This window comes from Macaca nemestrina, chromosome 11, assembly GCF_043159975.1.
Source record: "Macaca nemestrina isolate mMacNem1 chromosome 11, mMacNem.hap1, whole genome shotgun sequence".
NCBI classification, from domain to species: Eukaryota; Metazoa; Chordata; class Mammalia; order Primates; family Cercopithecidae; genus Macaca; species Macaca nemestrina.
The window spans coordinates 107,981,459-108,002,856 of NC_092135.1; the positions used below are offsets into that span (position 1 = coordinate 107,981,459).

Below are 21,398 nucleotides of genomic sequence, written 5' to 3' on the forward strand. Positions count from 1 at the left end.
GGAAAGGAACGCACATGCAAAGGGTGGAGAAACAAAAGGTGATGTGAAGTCAAGAACCGAGGAGAAGGAACTGTAGGGGAAGCAAAGCGAAAAAAGGTTGAGAAACGCCTTGAGTGCTGCGAGGACTTTAAGATTCAAACAGCATAAGAAGGAAGGTCAGAACTAGGAACACGACTCCCGTGTGCCACGCCCCGCCCCAGGCGGACAGCAGAGACCGCCTCACGCCAGGAGGAGGCGGAACTTCCTCATCGCAGAGTCGCTGCTTCCCGTACAGTCCGGAAGCCTGTACGGAGAAGGGGCGGGGCCAAAACTGCCCGCCCAATCGGAGTGACGCTCTAGTCTTGCCGGGGGACTCGTGGGGTAACTTGCTCTGGGGAGCCAGCGGTATGGCGTCGGGCTGCAAGATTGGCCCGTCCATCCTCAACAGCGACCTGGCCAATTTAGGGGCCGAGTGCCTCCGGATGCTAGACTCTGGGGCCGATTATCTGCACCTGGATGTAATGGACGGGTAACTCCTCCGGGCTCCGGTCGGGCTTGCCGCGCGGGGGGCGGGATCAGCGCACCTTTATTGAGTGCTTGTTGGATGTACCGCGTCCCTGTGCCACCGAGCGCCTCACTCTGAACGCCATGCTAGGAGGGGAGTTGGGTAGGACCCCTGGAGGCTCTGGCAGGAGCAGAACTGTCGCGGCGTCCTGGGTTGCGGCCGGATCCCAAACCTCAATTCCTCCCCTCCCCCCCCACGTAACGTGTGGTCTTCCATCACTTAGGACCCGGAAGCGACCTAAATCTTTAGGACGTTTCTTCACTTTCAGCTACAGAAACTGAGGCCCAAGGGGAGAAGCATGACTTGCCCAAGCTCATATAGCTAGTTAGTGGCAAAGCTGGGGAGACAGACTTCTGTAACGATTAAAGTTGGCACCTGCAGCGAGGTTCCCGAGTTCTGCCACTTGCTGGGTTACCTTGGACAAGCCACTAACCTCATTGAGCTTCAGTTTCATAATTTGAAAAATGGAACTACTAATAGAACCTACCGCTTAGGCATCTTTGGAAGATGAAATGAGCGAGTACATGTAAGGTTTACAGTGCCTGGCGTATATTAAGTTCTCTGTAATTGTTAGTTACATCATTATTAAAAGTCTGATTTCCTATTTTCTCTTCAGGCACCCTGCTCTTCAGGGAGGTCAGTTTTTTGTAAGTAATTTTTAAGCACTGTAGATACAGCACATAATATTGTTTGGAATCAGGATATTAGTTTCTGAAGTTGGTAATAGAATGAGGAAACAACCCCACAGAAAATAGTAAGACTCCCTCAAGATTACAGAAGATTGTGACAGACTTGCAGCTTGGCCCTTCCTGGGTTTGCCAAGTAGTTCTCTAAGCCCCACTGTTAACTGACTGTAAAAATCATAAATGCCATTATCTTGAGTGGGGATGGAAAAATAAATTTATTTTAAATAGGTAAAAACCCTGTGTTTCCTCATTCAATTTGCAAATTGGTGTCATTTTCAAAAGGTGATGATTTCCTTTTCTTTTTAATGTTAATCTGACTTTGAAGAATTTTATCTTCCATTGCTCTATGTGGTTAAATGTATTGTTTCTCTTTTGCATTTTACTCAGTTACCTTAGGAGTCCACCCAACTGATAATGACAAAACTTTGACCATCGAGTACTAAGAATAGGCCAAATGTGTAAAAAGTTTAGTAAATGTTCTCTCTCACAAAGGTTGGCCTTTAGTTGGCCATTATATGTAATTGTACTTATTTACTTCATTTTTAACACCTTTGCTTGAAAGCCTTAAACTGTCACAGGTAATACCCTGAGTGTGTACCTCAAAGATAAGTAGCTACATTTTTGTGCTAGAGTAAACACCTAGAGGGTCACAGGATGGAATAAGCTACATGTATATTTGTGAATCTGTTTGACACAGAAAGCAATTTGGTTTTAATTAAACTATGTTTGAGTAAGTTAATGGTTGGGGAAAGTAATTGTTTCAGTTCACCAGTCAGGATTATTAATGATAACCATAATAGCAATGTTTATGAGCACTTGACTGTTTCCGTTCTGGTGTTTTTTTGTGTGTGAATTAACTCACCCAGCCGTTTGAAATTGATGTTATTACCACCAGCATTTGACAGCGAGGAGTTGGGCACAGAGAGGTTAAGTCATCTGACAGTGGTCTCGTAAATAGTGGAGCCAGGGTTGGAAGCAATGCAGCAACTTGTGTTGTCTCAAATTAAATGCTTTCTGTGGGTTCTATGTTTACAGGGAATGGTCTTTGGCCTCAAAAAAGCAACTAATAATTTGTATACTTATTTTTGTTAACTGTATACTTACTGTTATTAACTTATTTCATGTCTTTCCTGCTCCCCTGTAAGCTTCCTGAAAGCCAAGTTTTTTTTCTTTTTGCTCACCTATGTATTCTTTGCTGGAAAAGCACCATAAGGAGCTTAGTAATCATTGGCTGAATGAATGAATGGCTTAATCATAATAGGAGGAGTCTCTCAGGAGTCACTTTTGTCCCCTCGCAGCTCTATGGCAGACTGAGCTCAATAAGATAAATTGGATCCATAAAATGGATCAGAGTTTTGGGAACAAAAAAATTTTTAAAAAGTATTTGTTTTTTATTTATTCCTCTTCCCCTTTGCCAGGAGGTACTTTGGTTTGGAGAAACTGAATTCTGCATACACAATTTTAAAATTATTTCTCTTTTAATCTTCTCTACTTTCTGAGTTAAAAGCTGTTTTTATTCCCCTTTTGCAAAGGAGAAAACCAGTGTAGGGAGGTTCAGCTTCTTCCCTGATGTCTCACCAGATTCCGCAGAGGCCGGCAGAGCTGGTGCCAGGGCCCCTACGTGATGTGCTGTGGTGTCTACTAGGCTAGGGCCATGAAAGTGCAGCCACAATGTGCCTTCCCTCTCAGGACTGCCTTCATGGTTTTTTTTCCTGGCCCCTTTTTAAAATCTCATCCAACATTACACTTTGGATGTGCTTGTTGTTTTCTAGTCTCCTCCCCACCGAGACCTCCAATTTCTCCCCTGGTTACAACTGAATTTCTTCATTTAGAAACTCGGAAACCGGTTTGCGGAGTACTGTGGAAGATGGAGCACTAGCATGACTGGATATGTGAAACAAAGGACAAGCGGATTCTCTGGGGGAAAAAAAACTAGAAAACATAAATACATCATGACAGGACAGTGACTAGAATGTGTTCATCCTAACCATGGGAACAGAGCAAAGAATTTCTAAATTAGCAAACTAATTTCTAAATTAGCTACCAGGATTTAAAACTGGGACGATTTCACATTTCTGACTTTTGCTGCATTTCTCACTTTTGGGGGAAAAAAACAAAAACAACAACAACAAAAAAACAAAAAAACTAAGACTTCCAGCACTGGGTCCTCAGTCTTACAAGGTGACACGCGCTGGAGCTGACAGGGGCAGCGTCACCTTGAGTCATCCGGGATGTACTTCATTTGGTGCCTTTCCCTATCTGCTCTGTTTTGCTCTTTGATGTTATCTACTAACCCCCAGCAGCATTTGAGTTTGTGATTCCTGATTCACAGGAAGATTGTTTTCTAGTTACAGTCCTGTACCTTTTATAGGAAGATTGTTTTCTAGTTACAGTCCTGTACCTTTTATAGCGACTCTAATCCTCCTCTTACCATCTTTGCCTTGTTGGGAGATAGGGGTAAATGGCTTGATCTGTCTGCAGTAGATTGTGTTAGAATTATGTAAGTAAAGCTTAGGAGTGATGATGGAATGTGAGAGAGAAAATTGTATCGTTGCATTACAAAAATTATAGTGTAATTCCAGTGAGTCCCTGGGAGAAAGGGATACCTTTTTATTGTATTTTATTTCTTTCACAGTTAACCGACTCCAGAAAATAAAGGAAAAAGAGGCAGAATAAGATAATGATGAAGCATAATTTTTAATGAAGTTTCTCTCCATTAAAGTGAAACAGTTAAGTGTTTTCCAAGCTGGTCTGTTAACTCCCTCTGGCATTTATTAAAAAGTCAGATTCCTGGTCCTCTTTGGAGTCAGTAGGCCGAGGTGGAGACTGTAAATACATTAGAACTGCTCTCATCGTTACTGTTTGGTAAATTTGAGACACCCTGACTTCATGCTTAGGATTGTAGCCCTTTTTTGTTATGGCTCAGCATAGCCTTTGGGTTTTTTGAGACTACTGGTTCCTTTTTTGTTCTTCCAGTATACTTTGTGAACCTAGCATTTAATTGATTTTCAGAAGCACAAATTAAGTCACATAACTGTAGGGATAGTATTTTTATACGTTTTGTTTAGGTTTTCCCAAAAAAGTAGAAGTGTATTTTTTTTTTGGTTCTCGTGTTTACTCGGGAGGTGGATATTATACTTTTATTTTCATAATAAATGAAACCTACTGTTAAGACAACAAAACTATTTCCCAGACTACACAGCATAATAAAAGAACAGTATGTGAAATTCAAATCTTTAATTCCAGAGTTGTAAAGCATTCAGTAGGCCTTACTGCCTGCTTCTGTGACCCTTATTTCAAGTTTTAAGTAAACACATACATCTTATCCACAGCCCTGACAATCATTGCTCAGGCAAATGGTAGAATCACTTTTTTCATGATAGAAATTAAACCTCCAAAGACCAAGGTGTTATTGAGTGAAAGTGTACCCATCCGCCTTACCTGTCCCTCTCCGACGTGTCCTGAATCCTTACCTCTCTCTCTTGAATCTCTTCTCCGCTAGACTTGTTCCCCATTTGTTTTGTTAGTTGTTGTTATAGGGACAGATGAGCATAGTAGTTAAGAGCCTGGACTTGGTAGCCGTAGTGCCTATGTGTAACTCCCGCCCCCAGCGCTTACTGGTTGTGTGACCTTGGGCCTCTGTTCCTCATCTGTAGGATACAGTTAATAAAAGTACCTACCTCATAGGGTTGTTGTGAGGTTTTAATGATTTAATATATAGAAAGTCTTTAGAACTGTGTGTGGCCCATGTATAAGTTTGGTTTTTATTAACAGTCATTCTACCTGTCATCTTAACTGTAAGGCCTTAAACATAGTTTGTATTTTAACTCCCCTCCCACACACCTAATCATTTAACGGATCCGATCAGTTTTGCCTGTTTCGTCATTCTTAGTGTTCCTTGCCACTTACCAAGTGGCAGTTGCAATTACCTACCCTGTTGTAATTTATTTCCCATTCTATCTTATTTATTAATATTTCTTGCTTTAAGATCTTACTTCATATTTCCAGCAGGACAAAAGTCCAGACAATGAGCTTGGCCTTTGATGCCTCTCATGTGATACTACCCACCTCCCATCTTTTTTTCACACTAGCCAAAGTCGGTCAATACCACTCTCCACGTCTTTGACTATAACTTGCTTGTTTCTGCTTCTGCTTCATTTTCAGCCTTTGTTTCTTTTCCCATCTTTATAAATCCTATTTTGTAAATCTCATGAACTTCTTTCTTAATGTTCTCTAATACTTGCTCTTATTTTATGTATATTTTGTCTATAATCACATGTTACCTGCCTGTTATTGTATAGCTTTTCTTGTAATCCTCATATAGGATAATACCTGCTGCTTTAACAAAGCCCAGATTTCAGTAGCTTAGTTCTAGTTTCTCCTCATGTAAGAGTTCACCGTGAGTGTTCTTCCATTCTGTGTCTCTTCCATTCTGTAAGGGCTTTGTTGGCAGAAGGGTAAAGTGGCAATAGGAAAAGAATTCTCCTTAACCTTCCGGACTCTGCAGTGACACACGTTACTTGCACTCACAGTCCGGTGGTGAGAGTTATTCACATAAGCCACTTGGATGTAAAGGGAACTGGGAACTGGGATGTAAAGTCACATGAGTCACTTGAATGTAAAGGGAACTGAGCATGAGAAGGTTTGACTGAGTTGACATCCCACTGACAACTATACGATAGCAGTAGGGTTGTGAATTCTGGTGAGTCCTTAGCTGTCAATCTCTGTCATCTCTTGCCAGTGAGATGGTAAGCTCCTAGGAAAAACAGGAACTGGAGCATATTTCTTTACAAAACAGTATTCTGAAGCACCTAGTATGGTACTTGCATATAGGAGATTTTATTATTATGATTATTGTTTTTATTTTTTTTTTTTTGGAGACGGAGTCTTGCTCTGTTGCCCAGGCTGGAGCGCAGCGGCGCAATCTCGGCTCACTGCAACCTCCACCTCCTGGGTACAAGCGATTCTCCTGCCTCAGCCTCCCGAGTGTCTGGGATTACAGATGCACGCCACCATGCCCAGCGAATTTTTGTATTTTTAATATAGATGGAGTTTCACCATGTTGGCCAGGCTGGTCTTGAACACCTGCCCTTGTGATCCGCCCACCTCGTTCTCCCAAAGTGCTGGGATTACAGGTGTGAGCCACTGAGACTGGCCCTGGTTTTGTTAAATATTTAAGTGAACTAGTGATAGAACAAAAAGATTAACTGGAGTAAGGTAAAGGATAAGTACCGTGGGTCTGGTAGACTTGATTCATTTTTGTTTTTGTTTTTGAGATAAGTCTCGCTTTGTTGCCCAGGCTGGAATACAGTGGCGCAATCTTGGCTCACTGCACTCTCCATCTCCCAGGTTCAAACGATTCTCCTGCCTCAGCCTGCTGAGTAGCTGGGATTACAGGTGCATGCCACCACTCCCAGCTAATTTTTCTATTTTTAGTAGACACAGGGTTTCACTACGTTGGCCAGGCTGGTTTGAGCTCCTGACCTCAAGTGATCTGCCTGCCTCAGCCTCCTGAAGTATCGGGGTTACAGGAATGAGCTACTGCACCCAGCTGGTAGACTTAATTTGAATCTACTTCACAAATTATTAGCTGAGTTACTTAAGGATTTTATTTATCTTGTGCTCTTCAAAGGGGATAATAATAGCATCTACTCTATAAGGCTGTCGTGAAGATGAAGTGAAGTAAATTACAGTGCTTGGCATGTAGTAAACCCTCAGTGAAAGGTGGTCATTATTAATAAACACATCACATTTCTTTATTAGTCTTCTTTAAGAAAGTTTAAAGAAACTATCATTTAATGCCCTGTGGTAGAAGTGATTAGAAGTAGTCACAGGCCTCGTGAGACAGACTAGGATTTAGATCAATGTTAAGAGTCCAGAACTTACTAACTAGTGTGTGACTTGGGCAAGTCATAAAGCCTGAGGGTTTCTGATTTTGTCATCTCTCCATTTCTACCTGTCATGGGTTGTGAATTACAGAGTCAAATCATTATGAAAATATATGTGACATGATTTGTTGAAATGTCAAGAAGACGTTACCTGGTAAAACCAAAATAACCCGGTATTTTTAGTATTATTTAATACTGATGATTAAGTATTAAATTGAAAAACATTGCACACAATCCCCTCAACCCGTGTCAGAATTCATATTGAGAGAGATACAGAAACTGAATTGAAAACATTTTCAGAGTAGATTTTGTTTGTCTTGTAGGCATTTTGTTCCCAACATCACCTTTGGTCACCCTGTGGTAGAAAGCCTTCGAAAGCAGCTAGGCCAGGACCCTTTCTTTGGTAAGTGGGTGTTATGCCATCTGAAGCTGGATGCGTTGCTCAAGTAAAGGAAAACTGGATGGTTGATTTTTTTAACTTCCAAGTTCATCTGGCTCCCTTTCCCCAACTTCCCTATGCTGGGTCTTCATTGGCGTGACTCCAGTAACAAGCCAAACTTCTTCCTGCCTCTGGGCCTTGGCTCATCTGCGTGGAAAGGTAGAGGCTTGGCTGGCTGCCACATCTTTGGGCCTCAAGTCATTTGTCAGTTCCTCAGAGAGGCCTTTTTGAGCACCCTCTCCCAAATTAACCTTTATCCAATTATCTTATCACCTGTTGATTTTCCTCCGAGAACTTCCTTTGATCTGCGATGACTTTTATTAGACTGTAAACTTTGAGGGCAGGGATTGAATCCACTTTATTTACTGTGGTTTTCCTAAAGCTAAGCATAGACATGATCAGGGTTCAGTGTGATTGTTAAATGAGTTTATGAATCAGTTGATTTATGGTCCAGAAGCCATTTGTTTTGTGCAAATTGGAGCTTTCTACAAGTGGTGCCTAAATATTCACTCCAATGTCATAGTACAATGTAAATTAAGATTTTTAAGATTACTTAGTGGCCTACAAGTGATTTATATTAAGTTAGCAATGTCTCAGCTGTCAGATCTCTTAAACATGAGAAATTGTACACGTTTTTTTAAGTAGTGTTATTTATTTTTTTCTTTTTTTTAAAAAAGAGACTGAGTTTTGCCATGTTGCCCAGGCTAGTCTCAAACTCCTGGGCTCAAGCAATCCACCTGCCTTGGCCTCCCAAAGTGCTAGGATTACAGGCTTGAGCCACCACGCCTAGCCTAAATAGTTTTTTACATGTAACTTACAATTTAATAGAACTTAGATTCTTTTTAATCAGCATATTGTTGACCAGTTTTATGAAGGACTCTGTGCTGTTCGCTATGGTAGTCATAAGCCACATGTAGCTACTAAAATTAAATAAACTTAAGTTCATGACCAGAATGGCCAACATGGTGAAACCCCGTCTCTACTAAAAATACAAAAATTAGCCGGGCATGGTGGCGCACGCCTATAATGCCAGCTACTCAGGAGGCTGAGGCATGAGAAGCTCTTGAACCTGGGAGGTGGAGATTGTAGTGAGCTGAGATCATTCCACTGCACTCCAGCCTGAGTGACAGTGTGAGACTCCATGTCAAAAAAAAAAAAAATTTTTTTTAATTAAATTACATAAACTTAAAAATTCAGTTTCTTATTTACATTAATCGCGTTGCAAGTCTTCAGCAGTCACATATTGTGCAGTGCAGCTATGGGACATTTCCAATGTCACAGAAAATTCAGTTAGATACAGTCTTCAGCCTCTGCATTTGAGTACACCAAAGAAAATGTACATTATTACCTCATTTATGTGGCATGAGGAAACAATGTTCCACCAATATGTTCACCATTTTGAAATTTCCAGATAATGGGATATAGTCCTCTGATTATCTAAACTTTTTTTTAAGCCATAGTTAGCTTATATAGCAGATACCATGACTTTTCCTTTGAATTAAGGTTGTTCTCATGACCGTGAGAGGTGGATGAAATACATAGCATTGTTTGCTCCCACTGTACAATCAATGGCCAGAATCCTCGCTTCTGGCTTTGTTGTGTGAATTTTTTTAATGCTTTCTTTTTTTTTTTCCTTTTTCCTCCCTTTTATTTGGGCTCCCATTGTCACACCATACTATTGTCTATATCATTTCCTGTCAGTGCCTTTCCTTTTAACAATCCTGTGTTGCTGACACCACACACAATCTGCTTTTTCTTGTTGTTTTTAATTTGTTGATAAACTTGCTAATTAATATTTCTAGAATTTTATCTGAAAGATAAATCCATTTACTTTAATGTTTGGATTTTGTGACCCTTGTTTTTCGGTTTTTGGCTTTTTGTTGTTGTTGTTGCTTTAAGAGACAGACTCCGTCTATTACCCAGGCAGGAGTACAGTGATACAATCATAGCTCACTGCATCCTTGAACTCCTGGGCTCAAGCAGTCCTCCTGCCGCAGCTATAGCTAGGACTACAGGTGTGTGCCACCACACCCGGCTATTTTTATTTTTATTCTTATTTTTTTACTTTTTGTAGAGATGGGATCTCCCTGTATTGCCCAGGCTGATCTTGAACACTTGGGCTCAAGCCATCCTCCTGCCTTGGCCTCCCAAAGTGTTGTGATTGTAGGTGTAAGTCACTGAGCCCAGCTACCTTTGTTTTTTATATTAAGAAACATTTGTTTAATTCTTGGATTTTGGTTGTTGGATAATTGATACATGAATGTATTCTAGGACCAAGATTACATGTTGTGTTGTATATGTAACACTAACATTCTTAACTCTTCAGTTTTCATGTTGAGTAGAAATAAACGTCTAAGAAATAAAGTGATAGGGAAAAGTCTGTTCTTGTTATTGTCTAAATCAGTGATCCTCAAGTACTTTGTATAAGGACTCACACAATTCCTTAAGACCCTTGCAGGTCATCCATGAGAGTATATCAAAACTATTTTCATAATACTAGGAAATTATTTACCATTATTTCTACTGATGGTTCAAAAACATTGATGAGTTAGTTTGCTTGTGCCTTAACCAACTCAAGGCAGGGACTATATCAGGAGTTGTTATATTCTTCATCATCATGCATTTGCAATAAATATCCTTGATGAAGCAGTACAAATTAATAAATCTTGGTCCTTGAATACATGCCTTTTTAATACTTTGTGTGACAAAGTAGGAAGTGCATATAAAGCACTTGTGCTGCATTGCTGCATATTGGAGTTGGAACATAATGGTTTTCTCAAGGAAAACTGCTTGTACCATAGAGGTATGATCTGAACTAGCTGCTTTCCTCCAGAACACTATGTTTATTTGAAAGAACAACTGAGAGATAAACTATGGTTTTTCAGACCTGGCTATTTTAATGACTTTTAAAAAATGTTAACTAAATGCGGCTGTCTCTTCAAGGAAAGATACCTTGTCAGTTTTTGTTCCCAAAATTAGAATTTTGAAGAACTTGTGTATCTTACCACTGTGGATTTGATAGCGTCCCAACAGTTAACAAGCTTTTCTGATGAGATCTGTAGTTATTTTAACAAATGTAATTTTGGGGTACTATGGAATGAAATCTGTCACTGTTTGTCAGATGTGTGTAACTCAGTAAATCAGTACTTAAAATACCCATTCAAAATACAAGACAAACAATGGGTTTTAATGTAACAAAGAATGAAAAGCTTATTGATAGGGTTTACAGAGTGCACATTGCAGCTAACCTTTATAAAATTACCACTCAGCACATTTAAGGTAGGCTAGGCTAAGCTATGACGTTTAGTATGTTAGGTATATTAAATGCAGTTAGACATAACAGTATTTTCAATTCAGGATGAGTTCATTGGGATGTAACCCCATTGTAAGTCATAGAACATCTGTATTACAACAGATTGGATATGGAACAGATGTGAGAATATAGGTGTCTTCTATTAAGCCAGACACCAAAGACTTGCAAAAATGTAAAACAAACAATACCACTCTTAATTAATATGTAATAGAGGTATCTTTTTTGAGACAGTCTTGCTCTGTCGCCCAGGCTAGAGTGTAGTCGTGGCCTTCATACCTCGTTGAAGCCTCAGTCTTCCTGGGCTTAAGCAGTCCTCCCACCTCACCCCTCCCCTCCAGTAGCTGGGACTGCAGGATCACACTACCATGCCTAGCTAATTATTCTGTTGTTATTGAGAAGGAGTCTTACTACATTGCCCAGGATGGTCTCAAACTGGGCTCAAGCCATCCTCCCTCCTCAGCCTCCTAAGATTATAGGTGTGAGCCACCGTACCCGCCAAAAATTACATGCTTGAAAATGTCTTAGTTTGAATTTCTTATACATTAAATATCTATAAATATAACCCATATCAACAGAAGTTTCTTGGGGTCTTTATTAATTTTTAAGAGTGTGAACTCCTGGGCTCAAGCAATCCACTTGCCTTGGCCTCCCAAAGTGCTAGGATTACAGGCTTGAGCCACCACACCTAGCCATATATAGTGAGTGTTTTTTTTAATGTAACTTAGAATTTAATAGAACTTAGATTCTTTTTAATCAGCATATTGTTGACCAATTTTATGAATAATAGATTATGATTGTAATAGATGATAATAGAATGATAATAGAATGTTTGAGAATTGCTGATCTAATGTTAACTGTACACGGATTTGCTGAGCTACTGACTCCCTAAACACCAAAGAAATTCTCCGTTGAGGGTTGCTAGTGGTTACTGGATGCTAGAGATTGAGTAAGGATGACATAGCTAGCAGTCTGGTAACTTACGGAATGAATAGAGTAGGTATTTTCAACCAGCTTGAATTTTCCTTGTTTATAATTCAAAGAATAAGAAACACCAGATTTAATACTTTTTTTAAAGAATAAAGTTTTACCTATTAAAATATGTTCTAATTTAGGCCGGGTGTGGTGGCCCATGCCTATGATCCCTGCACTTTGGGAAGCCAACATGAGAGGATCACTTGTGGCCAGGAGTTAAGCGAAACCTCATCTCTATTTAAAAAAAAAAAAAAAAAATTCTCATGCAGTTACTTTTGGTGGATTAGAAATACAAATGTTAATCTTGACTTTATTAGTCAAGCTTTATACTCTCTTTTTCTGACTTTTTTTTTAAAGGCTTTGTTGTATTTCATAATTGTTCTGGAATGTTAGAAATTGTTTTTCTTAAGTATAGCTTGGCTGTATCAGAAATGTGCTTCCTCTAGCAAAATAAAAAACTCAAAACCTCTCCTCACTACATTTATCAAACACAGGATGCTTCACAGTGTTATTTCTTGGTTTAGCTTGTTTTAAGCTGCCCTCTCCTTCTCATGAAATGCTATTATGATTTAAGTCAAGATCTTTAAGCAGGCCATGCCCATTTTCACCTTATATGTTTATATGGATCAAGCTTTAGCATTAGGATGGATATCAGGTTTCTTGGTAGTCAGCATGTCCTTCCCCCTAAATTTGTTCTTGCAGTCTTTTGCCTCTCAATTAATGGCAGTTCCATTCTTCTAGTTAATAAGTCCAAAATCCTTGATGCCATCTTTGTTTTCCTCTCATCTGTCTATCCGTGGAGGATCTTCTCGTCCTCCACATCTCATCCATCCACAGCTCTCTTTGCTCTTATTTCAGAACATATCCATCCTGAATTGCTGCCATCATTTTTCACCTGGGTTATTGCTATCGTAGCTTCCTCGGTCGATAGTATCTTGTCACTTCACTGTGGTGATTTCTCCCAATGGCCTGCAGAATGCCGTAGGGTTTCTCCTCACCACGTGCTTCCCTGACCTCTGACTGGTGTATCTCCTTCCCCATGCACACCAGCCATATTAACTGCCTACCTAGTGTGCATTTTACTTCCTTGTTTATTGTTTGACTGTCCCATTAAGAATGTAATCCCTGTGACAGGAGAGTTTCATGTTTTTGCTCTAACCCTAGGACCTAGAATAATTAATAGTGCAGTAATTGCTCAATAAATTGAAAGAAGAAATGAAAAGAATCACTTAATTTTCCTAGAGGAAACTAGTCTGCATGGATAATATGACATATTCTTTAAGTTTTGTAGAGTGGCATTTCCTGGACCTGGACCTAGATTTCCTGATTTTTAGATGTTAACTTTTTATATACAGCACTGTATGCTTTTTGTGGGAAAAGGGTTTTTGTAAATGAATTTAAATCCATGTCTTCAGAATAAGAGGAAACTACCTATACTGAATTATAACTATTGAAATAATGATTTGTGTGATGCCCAAAGAGTTCATATCCGAAGTGGCAAAAACTGCATACAGGTTGGCTTCCAATAGCATGAACCAGGTATTTTTCAGTAATATTTTGAAGTGTCTTTTCTTTCTAGACATGCACATGATGGTGTCCAAGCCAGAACAGTGGGTAAAGCCAATGGCTGTAGCAGGAGCCAATCAGTACACCTTTCATCTCGAGGCTACTGAGAACCCAGGGGCTTTGATTAAAGATATTCGGGAGAATGGAATGAAGGTAAGAAACCAGTGATGAGAGTGTTTTGTAACATTCACTGTCAGTTGGGAAAGATTTGCTGGAAACAGGAAATTTTCTCTTTTTTTGAGACAGAGTCTTGCTCTGTCGCCCAGGCTGAAGTGCAGTGGCACAGTCAGGGCCCATTGCCTACTTTAGCAGCTGTTCTTCATCTATGATGCCAGGATTTAACTTCTTTGTCAAATAGCATTTATATATTCCACTAATATTTTCTGAAAGCTACTGCTTGCTGGAAATACTTACATTTAATAGTCTTGGTAACTTTTGAAAAATAAGAACAGATATTTCTACTGGGCCTGCTGTGCCACATAATGTAATACAGAGGGAATTGTAAATGTCAATGTGATATAGCATATTTGTGTCTGTTACAGGTTGGCCTTGCCATCAAACCAGGAACCTCAGTTGAGTATTTGGCACCATGGGCTAATCAAATAGATATGGCCTTGGTTATGACAGTGGAACCGGGGTTTGGAGGGCAGAAATTCATGGAAGATATGATGCCAAAGGTAAAAGAAGTATTTGATTTTGGGGTGAGACTTTTACCGTGTGTTCATTCAGTAAGCATTTATTGAAAGGCTTGTATATTTAGGCATAACCTGTTCTGAAGGTGAGGAGATGGGGATGCTTACAGATCATTCTGATACAGTATATAATAAATGCTGTAATAGAGTTCTGATTTGAAAATTAGAGAAGTATTACATCTTTATCTTGAAATTTTCTCTTTCTTTGAGACAAAGTCTTGCTCTGTCACCTGGGCTGGAATGCAGTGATGCAGTTAGGGTTCATTGCAGCCTCGACCTCGTGGACTCAAGAGATCCTCCTGCCTCAGCGCCCTGAGTAGCTGGGACTACAGGTGCACACCACCATGCCCAGCTAATTCTTACATATTTTAATAGAGGGGAGGCCTCACTGTGTACCCAGGCTGGTCTTGAACTCCTGGGCTTAAGCTGTCCTCCCTGCTTGGTCTGCCAAAGTGCTGGGATTAGCGGCGTCAGTCACCACGCCTAGGAGTCTTGAAGTTGTCTTTTGAAACTGTTATCTCTGTAACCTTTAAATCTCTTGGAAGTTGTCATTGACTATTGAGGATTTGTCTGTCTTCTTTCCATGACACACAGTCTCTATAAAGACATTACAGATTGCTGTTTGCCAAATAGAACAAAGCTTGCTATTAAAAATCAAGTGTTCCCTGGTAATATATTGTATTGGTATAGTTATTGTGTGAGACAATTGGAGTTTTAAGTGCTAATTTTGGCTGTTGGATTTTTTTGTTTATTTGGTTGTCTACCCCCCCACCCCCACCGACATATCCACTTTAGGAGTTACTTATTTCCTCATGTATATATCTAGGTTCACTGGTTGAGGACCCAGTTCCCATCTTTGGATATAGAGGTCGATGGTGGAGTAGGTCCTGACACTGTCCATAAGTGTGCAGAGGTGAGATTGCTCTTCAACTCTGACTAGAACAATTTCCTGTCAAGTATGTCTCCAGGACATTGTCTCATGGGCCAGCGATTCCCTCTATGGTTCCTAAGTTGACTTTCTTTCTTGGAAAAGTATTTTTTGTTCACATGTACAACTAGGAAAATAAACAGCCATAAGTGGATTTTTTTTTTCTTTTTCTGAGACAGTCTGTCTTTGTAGCCCAGGTTGGAGTGCAGTCGTGTGATCTCTGCTCACTGCAATCTCTGCCTCCAGGGTTCAAGCGATTCTCCTGCCTCAGCCTCCTGAGTAGGTGGCATTACGGGTACCTGCCACCGTGCCTGGCTAATTTTTTTTATTTTTAGTAGAGACAGCATTTCACCATGTTGGCCAGGCTGGTCTCGAACTCCTGGCCTCAAGTGATCTGCCTGCCTTGGCCTCCCAAAGTGTTGGGATTACAGATGTGAGCCACTGCATCCGGCCCATAAGTGGATATTCTAAAATCACATAAATTGTTAAATAGTAAATCCTGGTTGTCTCAGGAAGGCTGAAGAAAGTTCTTTTTTAAAAAATAATATGTTGAATTTCAGCCCTTTGGAAGATCATTAAGTTCCAGGGCCTTGGAAGTGAGAAATTTTTCCAAAATATGGAATTAAAAGATACCTCGTCTCCAAGGGGGATAAAAGTAGAGAAATCTAATTGACCTAATTATTACGTTATTCTTTAGAACCTATATATTACTTAGTTGTTCCTTGTAAGAACTTGCTAGAACCATTTTTGATTAAAATTTAGCCCTGATACCCCTTTGGCTGTCTCTATATACCTCTTTGGCTATCTGTATATAAATAAAAACTTTTTTTTTACTTTTTTTTCAGATAGCTAGTCTAGCATAGTCAGGCTCCCGAGGATGCCAGCCCTCCTGGTAGCACCACAAGTGATTAAAATAAAACTCACATGACCTGCTTTTCTTTCACAGTGTGGTGTATCTGCTTCCAGGTTCTGTATAACTCTCACACTTTTCTGCTTGATATATACCCATCAAAAGCTTGACAGTAGTAAATACTTATGCAGGAGGGGCTGGGCAGATAATGACTGAGCTCATATCCTTTTGACTGCTTGTGGAATTCTTTGTACAAACTGTGCTTTGCCAGTATACTACTCTGCTTTTATGCCAGAGGTTGCAAATTTTTTTTGTGAAAAATCAGACCTTGGTGATGATCTTAAACAGCAGGATATGAAGAACTCCCACAAGCTTAGCATTCCAATAATGGAACACTAGGCATAAATGGGTTAACTGAAGAGATATTTGCAGTATTAACCCTATAAAACTTACCTTTATAATTTCTGTGAGGAATATTGTTAGAAATGCTGTCATACATAAAGTGACACTGTCTGGAAAAATTTTCCTCAGCCTGTGGTTCTCCCACTTCTCCCTCTTTGTTCTAGCAGTGAATCACAAAACAGATTGGGTTTCCATCCTCGAATCAAATCCTAGGAAGCTCAGAGTTACATTTGGACCCAATTTTTTAGCTTTTCTTTTTTAATTTCTTTGCTTCCATATTTAAACATAGTTAAAAACTTTTTTAAAGCCACTTCAAAACCATTCTGGAATGCAATGAAGTATAAAGAGAGACATTCATTCCATTTTTTGACACAAAAATGAGAAATCACTTTAATTTTGCCGTAATTTATGGATAATTTCACATGGTAGCAATAATTGTCCTTTCACACTCACAAATTAAGAATAAAAGTTGTTTTTTTTTTTAGTAACTAATAAAAGCATTAGTGCATATTGGGAAAAACCTTAGTGGGCTTGAGGAGTAAAGGCTTTTAATAAACCTTATGTAAAGAGTAGCAAAGATACCATGTAGATTATTAAGAGTTGGTTTACCAGAAAGGTCAATGATTTCTTAGACACATTTAAAAATAATCTCACATCCTCATTTGTGAACATTTTAAATTTTTCTTATTGAACTAGATTGCTTAAGTCTGCTTAATCTCAAAGTGGCTCTCATATGATTGAAATGTTGACAGATGCAAGGGTAGACATTCTAGTCCAGGAATTCTGTTTTAGGTTTTTCTCCATTTTCCTTTGAGGCGTAACCTAACTGTTTACTTCTTCCAGGCAGGAGCTAACATGATTGTGTCTGGCAGTGCTATTATGAGGAGTGAAGACCCCAGATCTGTGATCAACCTATTAAGAAATGTTTGCTCAGAAGCTGCTCAGAAACGTTCTCTTGATCGATGAAACCATAAGGAGCCCAATGTTTCTGTTCATGAAATCTCCCTTGTACTGGAAAACAGGAATATTGACTACCAAATCATAATGCAATTGAAGCTGCACTGCTTTTTTGAGCAGTTATTCATTCCAGTGATTAAAACTGATTGTGCAGAATATTCTAAGAGGTTAGAAATTGGTGTGTATAACTATGTTTTTAGTGATGCAGCTTAATGATTAGTGAGTAAGATACTGTTTTTATTGAGAGACTTGATTTTTATAAAGAGTAAAAATACAGCTGTATTAAGGTTACAAACAGAAAAGTGTCTTAATGCCTAAGGAGGGCATATTGACTACACTACAAAAACAAATTTTGTCTGTACTTCTGAAAAGAATTTTGTTGTTTCTCAGCTGTTTTCCAAAAGCAAAGGAAGTCTTTATGGTTTTTTTCTATTTCATGTTATTTGTGATTTGTTTATAAGTTTGGGTGGGATGGCATACCATATTCTTGGTTCTTAAAATCTATCACTTTTAACCTTACACTTGATGTGTGAAAACTATAAAAACAATGTATGAAACCCAGGGGTTGTAAAATACAAGCATAGATTTTATCAGGGTGTTTTGTCAAAGCAGATTATTCAGTGATTCCTCCCCACCATTCTTAAGGATGTTAAATAATGCTGTTGTGTTAGCTCTGAGTAGAAAGGAAAAAGTAAAACCTCTGTTTGGAAGTAATACTGGGTTGAATTCTGACCGCCCCTTTCTAGCTGGACCTTTAACAAATCACCCAATCTTTTTTGCATTTCTCCTAACTCATTTATACATTAAATGTAATTATAACAACTGTGGGGTTGTGTTGAGAATTAAGAGGTAACACTATATACCTAAAGTTTCCAGTACTAGTCCCAGAATTTAGAATATGCTCAATACAAAGTAGATAGCATTATATAAGTTTATATTTCGTGAGTTATAAAGTACTTTGATATATTCTCATTAAATCTGTAAATCACCTCTATAAGTAAGTGGTAATAATAAAGCAGGTATTTTTGTCCCCATTTAAAAAATGAAGAAATTAATGCTCAGTAGTAGGATGGTACCCTGAAAGGATCTAGGAAGTGGTAGAATTTCTGGTCTGTACTTTTACAAATGGAGCCCTTGGGAGGTCGGTTAGGTAAGAAGCTTTTTACTTAACATTGTCTTATTTCCAGTCTAATTTTACACTGTAGCAGAACCAGATGGCTGAGAATATTCTGGAACTATGGATCTTGACCCCAAGGATATATTATTTTATTCCAAGAAAGATCAGGTAGGCGAAAAGATGACAGGATGCAGAGTCAATCCATAAACTAAGTATTTATAACTGTTTGAATTATAGAGAGTCTAAAAATATGTGTCAGCTATTTCATTCCTGTAAATACTCTTGCTGTGTTATAAATATGGCAAGAAATATCAGTACCAGTATCAATAGACTTCTTGAGGCTACTATAAGTTTTGAGAAATAAGGTTCAAAAAGTAAGAATGCTAACAGTTAAGCTTAGACTAGAGCTTGCTTGGGTTTCTTCCTGCATTACAAGGTAAAAATTTGTTAACGTTTGTTTTTATTTCAGCTTAGGAAAGCTTTGTGCCATGAGTAGGTCGCATTTAATAACAAGCAATACAAGGTATATAGAAATAACTTTAATTAAAAAACTTACATAGAAGATTATAATATCAGACATGACAAAGATTTGAGTTTATTTGCCTGGACAATTTGGGTTTGTCTGGCTTTTGTTTTCTTTTTCTTTAAAAATAAATGTACAGTAAAACTACAAGCAAAAGTTTGTCAGTATTGAATTTGGATTTTTTACCCCTTAAAAGGACTAGTATAATTTCCAATCTCTAACAAAAACTTAGTGTCAAACCTCACAGATTAGGCCAAATGGCCAATATTTTCAGTTATGTGGGTAGTACAACTTGAATAACGTTTTTACATGACAAAAAGTGATTTATATAAATTGTCCTCAACTTTCACATATAAAAAAATGGTTTTATAGCTTCAAAAGGAATTTTCTTTCATATATACTCTTTAGTATCCAAATATTGAAGCTTTGTTTTTTGAAAATGTTTAATTCCCAATCTAGGATGCAAGCAAGAATATATGTTTATTTGAATAGAGTAAGCTATGGCAAAGAATGACCAAATTAGCTAGAAATAGAAATCAGGCAGAATTACTAATTTCTTGCTAATCTAGAAATACAATCATTTTTTTTTTTTTTTCAAATTTTATACTGATAGGACTTCACTGTTTGTGGCTCATTTTAAATTGGTGTCTTCATGAGACACATTAATTGGTAAAACTCAAATTGAGTTTTCAAAGATGTGATAGTATTAAATTGCACCAATATTTAACTCAAATTTGCTTGCTTTATTTTGTTAGGAGTAAACAGAAAGTAGCCTGTGTTTAGTCCCAAAGATATCAATGATTTTGGATAAAGAAGTTTTGTGTTATCTGGTATATAAATTTCTGTAAATAACTTCTACTGTTGGTTAAACACGTTAAACAAAAAAACAACAAAAAACTTAATCTCTATATTCAAGATGTTCAGATGTCTTTTATCAGTGGAAACCTGTGTTTTATCTATACTGCAGCTTACATTTCATAGGGTAGTTCATACATGCATTTCCAAGGGGAGTGGGTCATTGCCAGTGTTTCAAAAACTACATAGGGGGATGTGTGTGTGTATGTTTATTTTATACACACATATTTGTATATTCTAATATATTATTAAGGCAATTTTAATGAATTACCATGTATATAAAAAAAATAGCTGTCACTTGGCGCACAGGTTTGTATATATGTGTATATATGTGTATGTATGTATGGTGTGGGTACATAGTCTTAAAAATTACCCAGTAAGGTGATTTGACATCAAGTTGCAGCAATTAATATCTTGGTGTTTGTAAGTTGCATGATAAACACAAATGACTACCACTTGTCTGTAGATGAAAAGCTGGTTACCCTTGTGGTTCCAGAAGGAAAAACAGACTTATCTTGCCTGTTTCATAAACAGCATAAAAGATTAATACATGCAGAACATGCTCTTATTCTGGAGGGGATGGGAGATCCAGAACAGGGCTTTATTTCCTCCCATCTTTCCTACATTTACATAGTTTTCTTAACCTGTTCCCTGTCACCTATTTTTTTTAACATTAGTAAGTCCTAGATCAAAGGTTTTGTATTCTTCTATTCCATCTGACTGCTTTTTTGGATGGTGGCCATTCTCTGGTACACTGGTACCGAAGATTTCACCATGGAAAGCTGTGCTTGACCATTCAACCCGATCGTTTTTTTCATCTTCACATAATAAGGCTGCCATGTCTTCACCCTTCAGTGGAAAAGTCCGTCGTTCCCACCACAAAGACTGAAAGGGGAAACATTTTCAGTTAAGTTTCAACTAATTTGTTTTGTTTAAATTCATCTAACAAGTAATCTGTACATATCTATATTGTAATAATTATTGTTCTGTTCTTTTAGCACATAACTGTACAAATTTTCATTTCAACTTAAATAGCAACTCAAAAGGGAATATACTGAGAATTCTTGAGTGACTTTTGGGATTTATTTCTTTACTTTGCCTCTGCCAAGAAGAGGAAATGCTGCCACAGGCAGTGGTCTTCATTTCCAACCTAAGAGCACTTTGGGAAAGTGTTCTCAGGTTTGATATACTTCTACAATGTCTTCATTTTCATTATTAAAGGTACCTATTAATTTTTCTTTCCTGAGCTTTCTGCAACTTGCCTGTTAATTCTATAATCTCTATTCCATTCTAGATCTAGTTCTTTTTCAGTGTCTATTTATGAAGAAAGGTGTAAGAATTTTATGGATGCAGTGTTAGAAAGCAGTACCTTTAAGGTAGGAACTGGGTCTGTGGTGAGGCATGTAAAAATCTTAAGATATGAGGAGAAAGAAATAGCAGCTAACGTTGGCCATGTAGCAGGTGCTATTCTTCATCAATCAGGTTTGTTTTGTAATGAAACTTTGATAGTACTCCATTCTCTAATAGATGAATGAGTACTTGGAGGTTCGTATTGACTTGTTACGCAAGGTGACTGTAGTTAGTAGTGGACACAAAATGCTGGAATACAGATCTTCTCTACCTAACTATCTTAATGAATTTGTTATGTAATGATGTAATAAAGAAA

General features: G+C 38.3%; 2 protein-coding genes across 17 annotated transcripts in view; one reads left to right on the top strand and one right to left on the bottom strand.

Moving 5' to 3' along the window:
- Window positions 1-316: 316 nt before the first annotated feature.
- Window positions 317-19,610, top strand: LOC105481133 (ribulose-5-phosphate-3-epimerase). 11 transcript variants are annotated; one of them, XM_071073913.1, is made up of 8 exons: window positions 371-508; window positions 1,161-1,191; window positions 3,866-3,959; window positions 7,442-7,521; window positions 13,422-13,561; window positions 13,951-14,085; window positions 14,927-15,013; window positions 17,124-19,610. In XM_071073913.1, the coding sequence occupies exons 3-8, from the start codon at window positions 3,931-3,933 to the stop codon at window positions 17,244-17,246; spliced, it is 594 nt and encodes a 197-aa protein (XP_070930014.1). In that variant the 5' UTR covers window positions 371-508; window positions 1,161-1,191; window positions 3,866-3,930; the 3' UTR covers window positions 17,247-19,610. The 11 variants fall into 11 exon arrangements, with proteins under 11 accessions (XP_070930017.1, XP_070930012.1, XP_011738758.1 ...); XM_011740457.3 differs by lacking the exon at window positions 1,161-1,191 and having other exon boundaries at window positions 369-508; XM_071073914.1 differs by lacking the exon at window positions 7,442-7,521.
- LOC105481132 (KAT8 regulatory NSL complex subunit 1 like) overlaps window positions 19,600-21,398 on the bottom strand; it is a 139,366-nt gene continuing 137,567 nt past the window's right edge. For all 6 annotated transcript variants that reach the window (XM_011740455.3, XM_011740451.3, XM_011740453.3 and 3 more), the window contains exon 15: window positions 19,600-20,617. In XM_011740455.3, the coding sequence (XP_011738757.2) occupies window positions 20,387-20,617 (231 nt within the window). In that variant the 3' untranslated portion in view covers window positions 19,600-20,386. The remainder of the gene's footprint in view (window positions 20,618-21,398) is intronic.

Coding starts and splice junctions, on each gene's coding strand:
- LOC105481133 (XM_071073916.1), top strand. CDS start 387: ATGGCGTCGGGCTGCAAGATTGGCCCGTCCATCCTCAACAGCGACCTG. Junction 509..7,441: donor CACCTGGATGTAATGGACGG/GTAACTCCTCCG, acceptor TTTGTCTTGTAG/GCATTTTGTTCCCAACATCA. Junction 15,014..15,225: donor CTGTCCATAAGTGTGCAGAG/GTGAGATTGCTC, acceptor TTTGTAGCCCAG/GTTGGAGTGCAGTCGTGTGA.